At 34.4% G+C, this 20,040-nt stretch overlaps 1 protein-coding gene across 1 annotated transcript; it reads right to left on the reverse strand.

Moving 5' to 3' along the window:
• Nucleotides 1-937: 937 nt before the first annotated feature.
• LOC108469586 (protease Do-like 7) lies at nt 938-19,629 on the reverse strand. Its single transcript, XM_017770498.2, has 24 exons — nt 19,141-19,629; nt 18,709-18,779; nt 18,250-18,384; nt 17,899-17,957; nt 17,149-17,185; nt 16,209-16,334; nt 15,301-15,390; nt 14,420-14,485; nt 14,267-14,323; nt 14,106-14,171; nt 13,498-13,605; nt 12,390-12,470; nt 12,166-12,215; nt 11,522-11,687; nt 9,302-9,772; nt 8,904-9,086; nt 6,456-6,561; nt 5,912-6,082; nt 5,745-5,824; nt 5,404-5,631; nt 5,025-5,237; nt 4,662-4,819; nt 2,058-2,169; nt 938-1,476 (listed from the first exon to the last, which is right to left on the reverse strand). The coding sequence occupies exons 1-24, from the start codon at nt 19,424-19,426 to the stop codon at nt 1,300-1,302; spliced, it is 3,297 nt and encodes a 1,098-aa protein (XP_017625987.1). The 5' UTR covers nt 19,427-19,629; the 3' UTR covers nt 938-1,299.
• Nucleotides 19,630-20,040: the final 411 nt, after the last annotated feature.

Genomic DNA, 20,040 nt, shown 5'->3' on the forward strand with positions numbered 1-20,040 from the left:
ATATTAGTACACATAAATTTAAAACCGTATATATTTGAAACCGTATGATAAATTTGAATCATTAATTAGGTCCAAAATTATTATTTCGAAAAATTTTTAAATTTTTTTAAAATTCTTTAATTTTTTTAAAAATATAATTTTGAAATTTTATAAATATTTTAAATTTTAGAAATTATTTTGAAATTTATTTTGATTTATTTTAATTTTTATTGTGAGAAACTAATTTACTTATTTACAAAGTTAACAAAGACCAAAAGAGTATTTATACAAATCTATTATTCAAATTAATCGAATTATGAAATTCAACTAGTATCAAGTTATTTGAATTGACTCGAATAACTCAAATAACGCAAATAACTCAATTCGATTAACTCGAAAATCAAAAAAAATATTTTCTAATCGAATCAAGTTTTGCTCACCCCTAATTCATCGTACAAAATAGTAAAAATATCAAGTTTATAAATTAAAATGGACCCAATATCAAAGTAGACTTAATAGTCAAATTAAGAAAAAGAAAACTACATTAAACTTAAAAGAAGTTATTTTTCTTCTCAAATAATCATACCAAGAAAAGAAAGATTAGAACTTTAAATTGATCACTTGCTCAAGAAGTTTTACTCTAATAAACTACTTTCTAATTTCTAATTCATTCCATTCCAATGATTTCACAATTCGATTTTATTACAGAAGATGCTAGTGAAGCACTTCATATACACATATACATAAATTGGGAGGACATTATACTGTTTTTTTCCTTTTTCAAAAGAAAACCAATAGCGAAAGCATTATAGATGTTTGAGAGCTTGATCTCTTCAATGGGTATTATCCTGTCTATGTTAATGTTAACTTCAATAGCATATATGGGGATGAGAATCCAGTTAAGTATGTTAACTTCGCAGACACTACTATATTTATGAATCCCAACCGGAGCTGTGAGTAAACTAAAGAAAGTTTGTTGTTTTATTACGTGCAACCATTTGCCTATGTCTAATTTGATTTACCAAAGTTATATATATGGAAGATGTTGAAAGTTAATTTATATTTTCATACAATAATAAATATAAATTGCTGAATAAATGCTTTAGGCCTCACCGGATTGACTGTCAACCTACGTTCTTCAAGCTTAAACCTCACACATTGGCAGCCACCAATTGGGTACAAAAGCCAATCAACTGTAGGTAGAAACCAATGGCAGCACCAGCTCTCTCAGTCTGATCAATTTGTCAATTGATCCCCACAGCCAAGCCAATTTCGAAGTTCCACTGCTTCCTGAAAAGAAGTTAGACCACATGACCCAGTTCACAAGTTGCGACAATCTAAGGTCTTGATCATCCTTCTATGCCAGATCGCGCTCTCTGGATCAAATCTCAACTCCCATGTAGGCCAATAGTGCAAATCTTGCTTCAACGTTAAAACTCGAGGCTTCCCATTCAGATGAACCGTCCTCACACGAACAAACTCCCCATGTTCTAACTCCTGTTCAATATAGATAGCTCATGTATTTATTATTATTCAACTAAACTGCTAGAGAATAAATAGTTAAAAAATAAGAAACTAATTAATCATATCACGTCTGGTTTGATTCATTGTCGATTTGATATGGTTTCATTGCACATAATAAAATCAGTAACTCTGTTAAAAAACACATCATGCATAAAAGCTCGAAACAAAATTCAGTTAAGCATTGATCAAATTAAAGAGCAAGTCATTATTAAACCATGTCCGAAGTCTATTTTTAACCCCAAAATTGCAATATGCAGGGTAGAAAGAAGAGGTGAAATAAAAACATTATTTAACTAGGATGAAATATGCTTTCCTATGCCCCATATCATATAAGAGCTTTGCTCATCTCACAAATGACAAGAAATATGATAATCTGTCTCCAACAATACAAACACCTTAGAAAGTCAATCAGAGTTTATGGAATGAAAGAGATTCATATACCATTTAATTTTAGTTGAAAACAAAAGATGATTCAACATTACCACCAAAGTGAAAGATTCAACCTTCTAAAAAATGTACTTACATACAAAAGAAAAAGAAGCAACAAGGGTTACCTTCGTCACATTAACAAAAGCATCTAAATCAGGAGTTGATTTTCCATTAATTTCAACAATCCATTGTAGGGCATATAACCCATATCTATGAACAGGACTACCGTGACACCACCTGAGGAAAGAACAAACTGTCACAAGAAATACATATAAAACAGAATACTACAAATGAAACTTCTGTTAAAAAGAAATTGTCATTCTAAAGATATTAAAAAATATATCTACAGTAAAAAGTTCAATCGTTGACACTGTTAGCACTCGGTATATCTCGTCAAAATCTGCTTATTATCAGGTATGCTTACTAAGTTTACAATGATTTATTCTTAAGTTAGTATGCTTACATGGGTGTATTGATAGCAAATTTTGACTGTGTCAATGATTGGACTATGATTTTTAAATTGAAAAAAGTAATAAGATTTAATTTTTAAATTTTTAGCATAGGGACTAAATCTCAAACTTCATTCAAGTACAAGGATTGACAGCATATTTTGACCTACTATAAGAGCCCCTTACTATAGCATAGCGTCCCTTCATTCTTAATAACTGGAGTGAGGAGATTTATTAAAATAATTTCATAACAAGAGACCACAAGCAAATTAGTAACCTAGCAGCTAATTTATCAAATGTAAAAAAACAAAAAAGAAAAGAACCATCTCTTTTTATGGGTTGGGGATTTAGCAAGATTAAGCTAGATTGGAGCATCAGATGCGGAAGGTTTTTTTTTTCAAGATGGGTAAAAACCCTCGTATTAAGAAAGCTTCATATTAGGTTGGTAGGGATTAAGAGATAGTTAGAAAATTCAAGAAGTTCTGTCATTTAGAATTTTTCTTGTTAGATATAACCAAAGTGGTAACTGGGAATCATTCCAATCATTCAAAAGAAAAGAGAAGATCAGAATGAATTTTTTATGTATTAAGGGCTTCAGGTTCTTAGGTAGCATCAGAAAATGTGCCACTGTGTTAAATGAAGTCCTCTGAACACTTTAAGCATGCTGAACTAATCCATGAAGTTTGACCATCAGAATTTTATGTAGTCAAGCTATTTAAGCCTAGTTTTTAACTAAGCAGAGGGAACTGAATTTAGAAGTTTCTACTTTTTCAGCCATTATCTCTATATGCTGTCGGGCAGCAGCACCAAGATGCAAACTTTTCAAAATTTTTAGGTTGAATTATGGGCTGTTGGGTTAGATGAGAAAAAAACACCAAAATGGTATTCAGCCCTACAATGATCCAGGTCAGAAATAAACCCAGAAGCTTTATAGTCATACAAGGTTCTAACCATAATGTAACCTGGATAATTTGGATCTCAAAGTAGCCTCTAGGCTCTGCCGCCTAACAGAATTGGCACCCTACAATGAAATATGACAAATCTCCACATACTCCACTATGGATGTCAAAAGTTCAATAACCACCACCACTATAAATGTTGGATACATCCATAACAGCACCACTCTGCCCATCCCATTCCATGTTTTATTAATTATTTCTATTTTTTTCAATCTGCATTTTATTACAATTTAACATCATTGTTTAAAATTAGTTTATAATGGGTTAAAATAGAAAAAAGGTAAGTACATTCAATAGTTATATAATTATATGCTTGTTTGTTGTCCTTTAAAAAGCTAAATAATTAAGGGCAAATTAGTACCTCTCCACTCAGAGCGGACAGGTTTGAAATCCTTCAATTGGGCAGGTTTTGCCGCCCCTAATGAAATCTAAAGCACCCTTACACCAAATTTTAATTGGTTTTGGGTTTTAAATATAACTCCAATCTATTTCTTTCTAATAATTGAAAGGTAAGCCCTAGTTCTATGTACGCTTTTTCAATCCCCACATAGACCAGCCACACTAATGACATGTGGGTTTCACTAGTCCACAAAGATGATAGTCAGTATTTGTGCTGAAAAGACAAAACATTGGAAACAGGTTCACCTTGGTTGAAATTATAATTTGAAAATCGTAAAATAATCTTTAAAAAATTTGGTTGATATTAGTGCCTATATTTCATTTACAGGTCTCTTAACTGAAGTTTTACTTATTAGCTCATTATCTTAAAACTTACAGAAAAGTGAGATAAATATGTACTAAATTATTTGTCAAATGCAGTTACAATAAACATCAAAAAGCTTCTGAGAATAGTCAAAAAGAGATTCAACAAATTCCAAAAGGTATCTGATCGTCACTACCTCATAGTTAGGAGCTAAAGATAGCAACTATATTTATGCCAGATCCTAAAACCATGAACCCATTAAATCCATGGTTCATAAAAAGCTTCAAAACATACAACTTCAATTAAGCCTAATATCTTTTGTTTAAACTCAGATGCCAATTGCAGCCTTCAGCAATGAAATTAGTCTGATATCTTATGTTTAAATTCAGAAGCCAATTGCAACCTTCACCAATCAAACTAGCAAGAATATTTTTATCTTCTGGTATGTTCATGAATTGGTTGGTAAGGAATTCAATTAGTTCAGTAGCAGGGTTCTAATGCATTCTGGAGGCTAGGAATGGTTCCATTGCTTTACTGCCACATGCTATGTTCTCATCATTACTATCGAACTAAAATGAATATGAAAACTTTTCTACTAAGAGGAGAAGAAACACTAACCGTGCCACATAAACACCATGCCCTTCCTCAGGAAGATACCCAAGAGCACGCACAGCAGGGTGAGGATCCTGAACAATACACCCACACCAATTAATCACTCGTGCTGTGCCATTCCCATCCCTAACATCTGTACCAACAAGAAGATCAATTTCACGTCCCTGGCAAAAAAGACAAGTAGAAAGAAAATCAGGCAAAATTGTTTCTACATTTATGTATTAGTATTAACAAAACTATAAGCATAGAACACAATAAATTATATAGTACATAGAGCTTATGAAAATGCTTTTCGTCAAACTAATATCATAATAATTACAAAGAGGAAAAAGAAATAGATAATCTTTCAGCTAATATCTACTTGCTTACCTGCCGAAAAATGGTCATGTTAAGATTCCCACTGTTGTCCCCATTGTCCAATGCTTGACAAGCATTTTCTATGTCCCGAAAGCAAGTAACAGGCTCTTTATTTACTGCTAAAACCATGTCACCTTGTTCTAACAAATTTTCAGCTTTTGATCCCGCCAAACAACCTTTAACACGTAAAACTTGACGTCGAACTGGATCTTTCTTAACTAGAGCCTAAAAAATAATAAGAAAATGATGTGACCTTGTGGAACTTAAAAAGTACAAAATACAAAACTGCAAAGAGGCTATTCTCACTAGCAAGTGTTAAAATATTGAAAAATTTGTTTCAAAAAGAAAATTGCTCAACAAAATTTATAGAATAAAGAAACAACAACAATACTTGTATCCAGTCATCGCTCAGTCCAAAGCTTCTGGCCTTCGAAAGCAGAGTAGGATAAAATTCAACCTCTAAAATCCTTACAAGTGGCATCGGCCTTTTGACACCATTTATGAGAAGAGGTGGTCCATTCGCACCAGCTATGATTTTATCAAGAACTTGGCTTATTGCATAAACCGGGATACCCCTCACAAATTGATGATCTTCTGATGTATTACAACCAAATTTCAGCTGACATCATTGGTAGCAAGCATCAGAATACTTGGGCATAATGCAGTTTATTCAAAAAGGCTAACTAATATAAGATTTTTTTTCTTTTCATATTTTTCAATCAGAGTGGAAACCTGTGTTGAAAAGCTCCCCCAGATTGCTCGAACCCTTCCATGCTCATCTGTTAGCACACCTGAAAATGTACTACCAAAATCTGCAAGAGTACAAGATGCATTTTGTATGCGAAATCAGCACGTGCGCAAAAATTAGATTACTTTTTACGTAATGTCAGAAAACTTACCGGTATCAAGCTCAATTACTTCCATATTTGTTGCTCTGTACCGTGGACAGTCAGCAGAGGCAATGTTTAGAGCAGCACATGGATTGGTCACAACCGATTTCCTAGATGTCGCTTGTAAGCTTCTACTTAAACCCACAAGATAGACTGAATCCCCTCGACGTAATGCGGGCTCTGTCTCAAACAGAACACAATGAAAAGAATTAACAAAAGTAGTTTTGCAATGTTTTACCACCAAAATTAACAGAAAAGACAGACACACACACAGTGGAAATAAATATTAACTTCCCCACCCCCAGCTCCTATTCCATTGCAAAAATGAGAACAGACTTCCTTTTAAGTTATACCAGAAGCAGTTTCTAAGACAAAAAACTATAATATTTTTATCCTCCTGTCATCAGTTTCCTAAGAAAATTTTCAATGACAAAATCAAGCATACAGTATATTTACAAAAAGAAGAGCAAACCTGGTTGCATAGGAGAAACATATACAGTAATAATATGTCCGATGACCAAACCACAGAGTAATTGCAAAATGTAGAACCTACCAGGAAGTAGTTCTGCAGCACGAACCACAGAAGCACCAACAGGACCTAGAGTTGAAGGGTCGTATGCAACTAGAGCATAGTTGTGAACAGGGTGAAGAAAAACAACCTGCAGTAACGAAACAGTGATGTGGTTTAGAGGGAGAACAACAATTATCAATAGAATTAGGGCTGAACAAATGAGTAAGAATGAAGATGGAGCTCTAGAGGGTTATAGAAAACCTCTAGTTTCTTTATAAAATTCCAAGAAAATAATAAGAATGTTGGCTGTAAAGACTACAACTTATTTATACGGGCTTTCTTTCTTGCAAGTTACTAGGCTTTCTTGCAAATAAAGTTTTATTACTAGCCTAGGTTTAAACCCTAAAAATAACTAATAACTCTAGCCATCTATTAGATATCTAATACTTAATAAATAATTCTGAAACAATAAAATACTAAAAAGTACAAAATAATTAAAAGATCCCGCAGCTGTCTCCCAGGCTTGGAGAACTCGATTCCTGCGAGAAAACTTACACCATTTCAACATAAGTATCTAGATCATGAACCCCATTTGTTGATTCAGCAGTAAAATCTCTGAGAGAGCACAATCCTGTCCCAAGGATATCTAATTCCCTGTTGTGAACCTGAATAATATAACCCTCCTTATCTAAAGTAACAGTCTCATAGAATGTAGTTGCATCTTCCGCCAAAGAACTAACTCAAGATTGCTCGAGTGTTCTAAAGCTTTGAACCCAATACAGACAATAGCTGACGTAAATCACCTAATAACTATAGAAAGCATGTGTGGCTTGTCAAAGGATACTTCAGGCAAACAAACAGCAGATCAATCAGCAATCAGTATTTTTGTAGGAATATAAGAGCAACACTTCTACTGTTTCCATACAAAATCCACAGAGATCCCTTCAAAGAAGGCTCCACTTTAATTCCAGAATATGTTTCAGTCATACTAGGACTTTCATCTTTGGTTTCAGAATCATTAATAAAAGTCCCCACCACACCTGCAACAATTAGGACCACTCTAGAATTATTACCTGGAGTATCAGCTTTCAAATATTCTTTAAAACCACACTCTATGTTTGTTTTATCACTCAACAGTTCAAGGTAGATCCATTGGAGGTTGAACACTTAAATCTGTTCTATCACTGCCATAAGCAAGAGTTACTCGAGACAAATCTTTCTTTTCACCAGCATTCTGAGGGCATGTACTATCAACCTCCTTATCACTCTCTGTAATTAAATTGCCATTTGGAATCAGTGACCTTGCAAGGTTCTCTAAGCCAATATGGGTTTTGCACTCAGGTTCCAAAGAATTAGCTCTTTGAATGAAGGCCATAACCACAAGAGAGCCATTGTTTTTGAGTTCCTTTGTACCAGCTTCAGTAACATATATATTTTTTACTTTCTTCTTTTCGAACATCACAAGCTGAAGCAGCTATTTCATGAGCTGGTGAGCTGACAGTTGATTTACCATTTGAATTTTGCTCATCTATCCCAAACGGTGTCTCGCTTGTGTGCAGGAGTACTCCCGCCTTCACTCCCAGTAGGTTCACCAACTTTAGTTTTTAATGAGCATTTAGAGAATAGAGAATTAATTTCATCAGTCGTGCAACATAACTGAAACCAGCAGGTTTGCATTTGACTAAATGCTGGAATTGCCGTGGTCATTTCTCTCTCTGAATCAAACAAATTGAAATACAAGGAGAATGAACTTAAGATGCAAGCAAGTGAATAAGATTGGCCAGTTCATAAGGACCTGAATCTTGATTACTCTTTCCCACAGCAGCTTTATAAACCAAAAATTCTCTAGATGCATTCATAAAAATTTGAAAGATGCTACTCATTGCAGAATCAAATTCAGAAGTAGTCTCATTAGTCTCATTAGAAGGTCTCTTTCTTGAAGAGAAATTTGAAAACTCACAAGCATGAAGGTGAATATGAAGAGGTAAAAGAAGGAAACCACACCCATAAATGATGCTAAATTTAGCAAGACCAAATGAAGGTTGCCATTCAACATAGGCACTTACAGCTTTGTTTTCATCTGAATACTCTTCATAAATAGGGTCTAATAGATCATACTCCACTTCGCTTCAATTGTTGTAAACACATTAAAATCAAGGACTCTCCTTGAGCTAGATATGCATCTTCACTTTCTTCCAAGTACTCTTCATAAATAGGGTCTAGATCATACTCTTGCTCTTCCACATGTACCTTTCTAGCAAGTAAAGTTACTAGGCTGTCTTGCAAATAAAGTTTTATTCCCAGCCCTAGGTTTAAACCCTGAAGATAAATAATAACTCTAGCCGTCTACAATATATCTAATACGTAATAAATAAATCTGAAATCATAAGATATTATAAATTATAAAATACTTAAAAACTCCTGCATCAAATAGGAAACTCAACAAAATACGTTATGGTTTTCTAATAATGTTTAAGTTAAATAGCACACCTCTCCAGGAATTTCAATTGGATAAGCAGCAAAGGACAGCATCACATCCGAAGAAGATATTGCAACTGTGTTCTTGTCAACAGCAACCAAGCCCATACTACGAGAATGATATATAATGACGCCAGTACCAAAAAAATGTTGCGAATGAACACCATCAAGCATGCATGATGGTGGCACATGAACCTGCAACCATGAAAATCAACTTAGGTTTTTCAACAAACAAATCATGAAAGAAGTAAGATTTCATACAGTATAATGATCAAAGAAGAATAACTAATGATTTAAAGAGAGCAGTACCATCATACTGATGTTGTGACAAATAATTAATAGAAAGGTAAGGAAAAGGGTAAAATGTGTAGTGTACCAAAAATGAACTATGTCAATCAACAGATGGTTACCTCAAACATTACAAGAGTAGGCTCTATTACTTGTTCGGCAATTGAAGCATTAGCTGCTGCAGCTGTTGCACCTGGATAGTCACTTACCACAGCATTTTCCGTGGCACTTTTATTCTCCAACTTAACTTCACCAGTTTCATTTAACGAACCATCAGCAAGAACTCCATCAGATGACATATCCTCTTCTACTCGTCTTTTTTTTGAACCAAAACCTGCTTCATTATGAGAATTCAATTCAGCAGAAGAATGCTCACAACAGGTTTCCATACTAGACAAACCATCAGTCAACTCTTGGTGGTTAACTTGATTGACATGTTCCATACGAGTAGCCTTGCCATTAACACCAGATGATGGAATCATGGAATCCAGTTGAAAGGCGGGCTTTGCGGTCCATAATCCGGAGCTGTCATCACGAGTGTATATCTGTGGAGGTGCATACCATTCATGGCGATCAACCGTGACCAAGACAGACTGTAACCATTAACAAAATGACAAATTTCAACAATTAATGCAGATAATCTCAATAATGATAAATCATAAATTCAAAATATACTTGAAAAGATAGGACAAAAATCAATCAATTTTTGGTTCAATTTACCTAAAATATAACCATTCAAACTAACCAGCACCACTTGTAAAGTGTCACAGTAATTGATACAGTACAATTACCGAATTGAGGTTTGTTCAGATCCCATTACCTACCATGATCCGTTCAAAATTCTAAACAGAAATTGGATGTTGAAGCAAATTGGTTTTGGGTAATAGAAATTTAGAATCCCACAATGATGTCAAGGTATACAACTCAGTGCAACTGGGGCCTAAGGCACACCAATCTAGTAGTGTCCTCAAACGGTCCTGAGGAAGGGCTTTTACAACAACTAAAAAAGGGCACACCTCAGAAGTTCCATTTAGTTTTATTGAAATGCCTCATTCTTTTTCTTATGCATAACATTTACATTGACAGTGAGAGTGCATATGTGCTATCAAGAATAGGAAAAAGTTGCATTGCCCATTTATAACTGCTTGAAGATGGATACATACGGCTAGATTTGATGGGGGCTTTTAGTAAAGCTATAGAACATTAGAGAAGAAACGGAGTCAAATTATCAAAGAATATAAAGTTTTAACCTGAATGGGAATTTTTTATTTTCTTTTCGATAAATATTCAAGAATCCTTTTATAGTTAGCCCCCTGCTTCACTAGGCAGAACCTTTTCTGTGCTTGGCGTCCAAGCAATACAGCACCTTGCGTCTTTTGATTAATATAAGACCACTCAAGAGCCTAAAAATAAAGCTTTAAATGTTTGAAGAAGCAATCTAATCTTCTCTCCAGGCTCCTTCCAAAGGATGTCAGCTGTTCTAAAAAATCCTCAGGCAAATAACCAAAAATCATCATATTAAAGGCTTCACTCTTCTTGTATGAATAAGAGTTGAATCAAACTTTACCACCATCACCACCTCAAAACTCAAGTCAACGCCTATGGAGTCAAATTTATGTACACTGCTGCCTTTTATCACTAATGTTTGCAAAGAATTTGATCAAGCTCTGCTCGCCAGCATATATAAGTTGAACACCTCAAGATTTGGCTCATTTATAAGCTTTAAAGTTTCATGCAAACTTGTTTAACATAAAATGAATTTAATTGAAGCCATTCAACTAGTACACTTTCATTTTTACCCCTAATTTCTCTCAACAAAAGAAGTAAAATACTGATATCCAGAGGCTTTTAGGAACCACCCAAAAGCAGGCTCCACCAAAGGTTACCTGCTTGTGTTTTCTCTAATTTACATGCTTCTTTTCCTTGAACGGAGAAGGAAACCCCATACACTTTTGCACAATAAATTTGAACAAAAACATCCAATGCAAATGTTATCTAAAGATGGTATCCTACAACAAAATGATAAACCCAACTAAGCCAAAGAATTACAAGTTCAATGCCTGGTAACAAGCCTAGTAATATCTGGACAAAATGCCATTCAAAAATATAGCCTAATGACGGGTAAGGTCAGAAATCTTTCCTACACTGTTCCTCACTCAACCTCAATTCATCATATATTCCATTTATTGTTAGAAATATTAACTGGATCAAAGTATACCTTAGCCATTCATTTCTCCAAAAGAATTCAAAATTCATCAATAGCTTGTGTGCACAATTTTCAACCATAGCAGTTAGTAGAAACGTAAGCATTAGGTGAAACTGCATAATCAGCAATAAAATACCTTTCTCCGATGACGATCCATGTAGCTTATATATTCTAAAGGAACCCGAGCACCCCGAGAAAGCTTAGATAGAACAGAGACTAGATCCTCAAGTTTTGATATCTCCTCACCAGCAAACTTCTTAATGATGGCATGTCGAGGAACAGCAGCTCTAAATAGCATATACCTGGAACATACGGAAATCTAGCAATCAACCAACCAATGAAAGCCCACAGCAATAAAGAAGCAACCTCGTGATTGATACAGTTCAGAGTACATCTAATTGCGTCATACACACTCCAATATTCTCACTTTGGCTGAAAAGGATAACGATCAATAATTTTCATAGAGAACCATTATGTCTTGTTGAAAGTAACATACAATATCATCTTTCAACCTCCAAAATTGATGAAGCAATCCCAGGATGCCATGCATAGCGAAGAAAAAAGAGTTTCTTATAAGATATTACAATAATAGGTAGTTCACAACTTAATTCATGGATTATAGCCAAAAATCAAGGTTTACTTATTTGATAAATTAGTAGCCATGAAAGTAGGCACTGAAACATATGCATGCACTAAGTTTCATTTTTTTCTCTGCCTGCTTCAAGACCCATTTTGAGTCCTTAGGTATGACAATATTCATAAATAATCAAGTAGACTAACCCAGGTTCTGAGACATATACAAGACCACACTGGAAACGGAAATTTCTTGCCTGTTTCAAGAAACAGAAAAATAAGTCAAATTATCTGCCAATAACAGCAGTACCATCCTCAAACAGCATAAGATAAAAACCAGTTAAGAAATCATATTCAGGGAACAATGTACAGAAAACCAGAGCTAAAAAGAGGCGGAGGATTCCAAGTGCCAAGAATAATTTGCAACCTACCTGCTGGTAAGACAGGGGATGTATTACAGCACCACTTACTTCTAAGAAGTGAGCAGGAGTTATTGAGTGCAAGTCCTGAACCTGAAAAAGAAAAGGGAATCATATTAGCTTCCACAATCATAGTCAAAGCAAATTGAAAACTAAAGAACAAGCGTTGGTAAATTAAGTCAATAGCTACAGCCAAAAATTTCTACAGCACATTCAAACAAACTTATTCAAGACATCATTGTATCAATATCACCCAAACAAACTGAGACTAAATCCCACACAATGACAATTATCAGAGTCAAGGCTATTTAAGAGCTGGTTGTCCCTGAAATTCGTTCTGGTGGCAGGTGGATGGAAATCAAGGAAGAATTATTTTTCCAAGTACCAACAAATGTTTGACATTAAGTTTCAAGTAATTTGACCGTCTGAATACCGGATATAAGATATAATAATACCTGGGGTTCATACTTCAAAGCAATCAAAAGAGCATAGGGAACAGCCTTACGCCAGCTAATACTAAATTGTTGATCTTCTCCAACATAGGGAGCAAATACAGAAATGCATTAATTTCCTCCCAAATTTTAAGAAAAGGGCATAGACATCAAAGAATCTAGGCAAATCTGCAGTCTGAGGTGCCAAATCCCTTTCCTAAAGAAACAAAAGACCATGCAAGAGCTATACTTTAATGAGAATGAGAGCAATGGAGAAAACAAATACCTGCCCTAATGCCAGTGCTTTCAGACATTCAGTTCATCATTTACTATTTAATTGTGAGCGAGAAACTACGTATTCAGTTTCTACATTATGAGCATTAATTTGAAAATTCATGCTGTAACCGGAAATCACAAATTTTATTTTTTACAAGTACTACTTCAGTTTCAATGTGTTACAACAAAATTAGCCAATCAGATAAAAGTAACTCAATTATCAAAATTTGCACAGACATGCAGACTATTAATAAAAACCATTTCCGAAATTAGGCTAATTAGTCATGGTGCATAGGCCACACTACCACAAAGTAGCAATCAACCCAAACTGTATAACATGTGATCTAATTTAAACCTCAAGGCCTCAAATATTGATAATCTAAATAGGCATAAATGAGAGAGAAAAGTTTTACCACTAATTGCACACTCAATGGTGTGCCACCTCTTTCAATTTCTAACTCTATCTTCTGCTCAACACTGTCATCAAGTAAAGTTTCCAACTTCAAAAATTGAGTAATTACCTGCAATACGTTTTCAATAACACATTAAAGCCAATAATAGTTAGCAAATTCTATTAGGGATTTTTTAAAAAATGAAAAGGGGTCACATTCAAAATTCCTATTTGAGTAGGTACTAGAAAAGGGTTCTGCTGGCAACAAGAAACCAGGTAGAAAATCATTGAAACAAGGTAGAAAATCCTCAAGAGTTCCATATAAATCATACACATAAAGAATAAGCTCCCATCTGAGAGAGGGTGGGGGCAAGTCAATTAGAAAGATACACTATCACCAAAAATTAAGAATATGGTCTAAAACCCATTCATGAATACTCTTGAAGAAGTTCGTATTTAATTTAATACATAATATCCATGTCCAGTATTGAGATTTAGCCAAGCCAAGCCAGAGACAGAGCTGATTCTTCCTCTAGATGCATAATCAAATAGGAGCACGGAATAGAAAAGCCAAACATTCCAAAATAAGAATTAATACATGCTTCTCCAATGACTGAGTGCATGACTAACCTCCCCATTCACCCGAACAAGCACATCACCGGGCTCTAAGTGACTATGAGCAGGACCACCTGGCACCTGTAGATATGTTGAGATTCAAAATATAGCAGAACTAAAAGAAAACACGGCAAATTTAAAGAAAATCTGTATGACAAAAACTGAAGTTTGCTCACCACAGAGTCAACAACAAGCATTCCAGTTTCACCTAGTGCAGAAGCATGGCGTGCTATCTAAATTAAGAAAATAGAAATTAAATGAGGAAACACTTCTTTTTATGTATGCCATGGGAAAGCTAGAAAAATAGTCGATAACAAAAAACTAGGAACCTGCTCTGTTTCACTTTGGAGACCAAGCCTGCGTATCTCATCAAACCCCTTATGGACAAATGTAGCCTATAAAAAAGATATCCAACATTAAAATTGTATTAAAGCAAATTCTCAAATATTGACAGAAATGCCAAAAAGCAAAAACACAAAGAAAACTATCTACATACTGCAGCAGCTGGTAAACTGTGCTGTGTGTGATGGTGATAAGAGGTATTAGCAATGTTATTTAGTACTTGAATAAATACAGCCCCATCGAGGATTTTCAGTGAGCCTCCGTTGAAGGAAGATCAGCAATATAGGTTAGGAATTATGAATAGAAAGCTATATATAGTTCACTTTGTGATTCTAGAGGGAACTTAGGCATTATAAAATATGTCAATATATTGAATCATTGGAATTGGATATCCAGTCTTCTTCTTCCTCACTTTTTTCTCTTATCTTCTCATTGTATTCCCTCTAATCCTTGATTCTCTGTGTAGTCAATATTTCTCTGTCTCTCCTCCATAGTCTCTTTCACTCTGGGATCACAAAGCATTTACTGTCCTATTTGTAAGTTAATATACTTGGTGTTTGTTAACTGAAGGTAGTGCAAGCATACCAAGTCAGTTTACTTAAAAGTTTTTTTTTTTAAAAAAAAAAAAAACAAAGCAGGAAAAGACCAGGATCCAGCATGGCATCATAGCTTATCAACTCTAAAGATACCAGGAAAGGAAATAAACAAATAAACAGATGGTTCTAGTTTTCAATTTCATATAATTGCTCGAACATAGAGACATGAACAAAAAATTTTCCAATTATCTAACCAACAATGAACCTTATGTACTCGAGAAAGGGGATAAAAACAGAAGCAAAGCTCTACAAGGATAAAATCAACAACAAACCTGAAGCGTACCACGAGGAATAGAAATTGCTTCCCACTTACTCATGTACAAATCTCCTCCTTTCTGGAGAAACTTTAATGCCCTTACTACCTGAAAAGTAAATATCTAACGTTTCAATATCTCATTTTTCATTGGAAGTAGACCCTATAAGAATTAAGGTTCTGCTTGTCCAGAAATCAATTGAAAAGGCTATTGGTGTTCCACACAGCAATTTTAAGAAGCATGTATAAGGTATCCGTAAGAAGTACTTTGGTAACATATCAGAAAAAAGGTAAAATGAGCTAGTTCTGACCCAATAATATAAGCGGAGAAACATGGCATGAACAAATAACCTACAAAAAAAATCTTGAGCAGGTCAATATGGCTTATAAGGCTACACAGGTACTGATCTAGTCAACAAATAGCTTGCTGGAGTAACTTTGAGACCGCTATTCTTGCAATCAAGAAATCGCCTCTATTTTAGAAACTTGTTTTCAAGAGAAAACAGTGTGCACAGGGCAAATATGCATCACTAAGTTTTGTATTTCAACCCACAGAGCATAACCAGAAAAGGACTGACTTTTATGAGCTCCAGATTCGCAGATGGAAATCTAAAGTGAATGCAATTCCTAATAATACTTACAAGTCACACAACCAAAAGTAATAATAAAATAATACAAATTTTACTCCAGGGGTAACCACAGAAATGGTTTCAAGCAAATAGGTCAAGGTCTTTTAGTCGCTCCATAAAGTTGCCAGTTCTAAGGAATTATTGGAAGTATGGGCTAAATGAACCAATAGGTTTAAATCTCTTAATTGAGTCTATACAATCTTCAATCCTTAAAATAAAAAATGAAAAATAAAAGAATCTCAGATAATACCAACCAGAAACACAGCATGAAAGGTCAAGCTGTTAAAATACTACTCACTCGTTCTAGAGGAAGAAAAAAGGCAGATGCACTTGATGACTTGCTACCAGCATTCAAGGCCACTGCCCTGCCTTGCCAATCAATCACTGGGGATCCACTTGAACCACCTTTAGTCCCAGATGCCGCCTGAAGTTAAGCATAAGTGTAAAACAATATAATCAAACATAGACAAGCATGTATGTAAAAGTCAGACAATGGGAGAACCAAGAAGGTGCTCCTTCAACTAAAACAATGGCCAAGAGAAGTATCAATAATGATACCATCCTTAGACTTTTTAACAAGCAACACTGTTTGAAAACATTACAAGAAATACTCAATCAGAATGATGCAGATCAACCATATTGCTATTCAGGTTAAAACAATCTAATACTGTCTACAATTGTTTTCTTATTCTGAACCTTTTTAAATATCACGTCCACGAGATTGTATTAAGCTTCATTTTGATTACATCATATAACTTACTTCAATGACTTACCACAAGCTTCTAACAGAGACCTATACAATTAAAATGTTTTATCTTTTTCTCATTTAGGACATTAAAAATTTGCCCTTTCTTTTGCATAGGTGTGCTTTTTCCTTCTTTTGAATAAATAAACTCCTGCTACTTTATGTTACATATTTTGGCATTAGACATAAAATATATTTAAAATAATGGAATTTTAATATAAGAAATCTTAGTCAAAACCTGTTTCTGAAATTATTTGCAAGTCAAACATTGGTGTTAAAACTTAAAATAAAGAAATCAGCAAGTACATAATTTACATAAGATATGTTACGTGAGATACTTTTTCATACATTCCATGATAAAACCGTGCTTTTCCTCATATTCAAAGAATAATAGAAGAAAATTTTTAAAAATTAATCCAGAAAGGTTGAACCCTGCCCTCCAAAGGAGAAAAAGAAATCCTCCAATAGATGGCACGAAGAATATGATACATACTTGCATGTAGAAAGTGTTGAAATCGTTATAGCCATCCCTGCAACAAATAAGCATGTCAACAACCATGACACACATACAACTGTGAAAGAACCAATAAGAAGCAAGAAGGTTCTACAATAATAAGCTAGACAGCATAGAACAAATTAGTGACCAGAAGTCAAGACTACAATGTAAGAGGCTGTACACAACATCAAACACTACTTACAATATAATCTTATCAAAGGAAAATGGGATATCATATTAGTTTAAAGTATGCCAACTAGAAAAATATGTGACACAGAATGACTCCTACAATGAAAAGCAGTACGTGCGGCGCACACCACCAGGTATAGAGCATTAGAATGATAATTTCCAAAGTCAAGATAGAGGGGGTACTATGTCTTCAACTGGTAGAAGTTAAAGCTTAAAATCATCTCAGTCAGGTTCCATATAAATGTATTTGAGAAACTGTATAATAGATGATAAAACAACAGTGCCTCACAAGCAAAATTCAATCAAGGCCGAGTTGCCATGATTAATTTTGGAACAACAAATCTCTTAAGTGCTGATGAAAATATGTGAAACTATTATAGCTATCAATATTACAAAGCAGATGGAGAAAATCAACAACTGTACAAACCAGTTTACTAGTACAAAATCATGTGGTTATCAAAGGGTTTTGGTACAGATGATAATCTGTCAAGACAATATTGATGGTAAATCTATTGGTAAAGTAGATGATTCATACAAATTGTTAAAACTATTACATACTTTTTATAATGAGGAGCATCTCTGTCCAAACGAGCAAGAGTGCCAGCCAATATGGAAACCTACAAATAATTATTTAAATCAGAGCAATAATTGTTAGGCATCATGTTTTATGATCTATAGTAGCATTACATCATAAGATATCACTCATGAAAAATAACCAGTATCCAGTTAGCAAAGCCATGAATTTCTCAAAAGCCAACTTAAAAGGACTCCTTTCACGTAAGTGGAAATTTTTTTACACTCATCGTAAATGGAATTAAACATAATACTAAACTAAGTGCATAATGTTAACAAAATAAAAGTGATAAATTAACAAAAGTAAAGCAAAGACTACTAATGCAATTCAATTACCTTCTCTCCGCTATCATTACCAACGACCCTGATTTCTAAACCAACACAAGCAGCCTCTGGGGAAAGTGGAATCTCCTCATAGTCTAAAAATTGAATGGCATCAGGATTGTAACGAAAGAAGCCAAAATCATGTACCTAATGAAGAACAGCATAACGTTCGCCAGTTAGCAGAACCCACAAATAACAAGTGTTGTTTGAAAGAGCACAAAAGAAAAAGCTAAACTGAATGCAATGCATATGGTGTGACGATGAACCAAATACAACAAATCAGACAATGTCAAGCAGTATAGACTGACAAATCAAGCTTCCTTAGAAAACAACCAAAATCATACATAAAGGCAATACTAGTACATTTCAGAAGTCATGTCAAAAAATCCTAGTGCAGAAGAATGAACTACATTACAAATCAGAACCATAAAAATACCAACCAAATATATATGTGAAGCATGGTTTACTCACCGGATCTCTGTATATAGGATGCACGGTAATTTCTTCTCGATTTACAAACATTGCTTCGGCAACAACAGGTCCTAAAAACAGACAAGAGAGAAAGTCAAACATTGTTTCCGACATTTTAAAGACAAAGAAAAGACCATTCAGCTATTGCTTTTTCCTAGTATTTGCTTTCTTCATACTTGAGTAGAATGAGCACATAGCTAAAATGCAAGGCTCATTCAAACATAAGAGATCTATTGATCCACACAACAATAAAATCATTCATTTAATAACTGAACAGCTCAATTTATAACTTTTTTTTTCAATAAGTAACGAACTTTTCCACATCTTGATTGAAGAGGCAAAGACTAATTACAGAAAGCATCAAGCAAATCCAACACAAAAAAAAAAATTAAATAAAGAAGGAAAGAATAATAAATGTTGACGAAAGTCAACCTGGTTTGACCACATGGCGATTAGTGAGAATAATTCCTCTCCGCTTATCAACGACAAAACCAGTAGCATAACTAGCACCAGCTGGCTCGGTATCAAAAGCCCGGCAAGCAGTGGTTCGGAGGACGACGACGGCCGGAACAACCTTATTGAGGGCCTTCCGCCAATCCTCAGCGGTAGCGAGGTTCTCTTTGAGCGGAGGATCGATTTCCATGGAAAGCTCTTCTTTGATCGTGGATTCTAATCCCATGGCTGCCTCCGACCCTAACCTCTCCAATGGGTCTCCCATCCAAGGTTAGGGTTTCGAATTCAGAGAATTTATAAAAATAAAGAAGTGTATTATTACTTTGATTTCCGAAATCTTTTTATGTCCTCCAAATCCAAATTATTGAAAGCTGATTTTTGTTTTTAACTTTTACGTCATTCTATTCGACTTTATTACGCTTTTCTTACTGCGTTGCTGGTTGGAGTGGGGGAGTGAGATTTTTTTCCTTTTTCCCTTTTTTTTCATTTTTATTTGGTTGTATGTCAAATTCTACCATCACGCATAAATTACAGATTTAATCTCTATGTAAAAAAATTTCCAATCCTAACTCAATGTGTAACAACAAAATTTGTTTGACTAAATTTTGCTATTAGTCTTATTCAATATAATTACAAAATTTTAGTCTTAACTCAAACTGTAACTATTAAATCCATGTGAAAATAGCAAGTTGAATGGTATTATACATGTAATGATAGGTTTGATGTATAAAATTTTGAAAATAATAGAATTTAATTTAATGAATTAAATAATTATTGTGCAATCAATATTAAAATTTCAAAATTCAAAATATATCAAAACTAAATATGACTAAATTAAAATACAATAACTAAATCTATAACCTATGTAAAATACAATAA

The sequence above is a fragment of the Gossypium arboreum genome, chromosome 8 (genome assembly GCF_025698485.1).
Source record: "Gossypium arboreum isolate Shixiya-1 chromosome 8, ASM2569848v2, whole genome shotgun sequence".
Classification (NCBI taxonomy): domain Eukaryota; kingdom Viridiplantae; phylum Streptophyta; class Magnoliopsida; order Malvales; family Malvaceae; genus Gossypium; species Gossypium arboreum.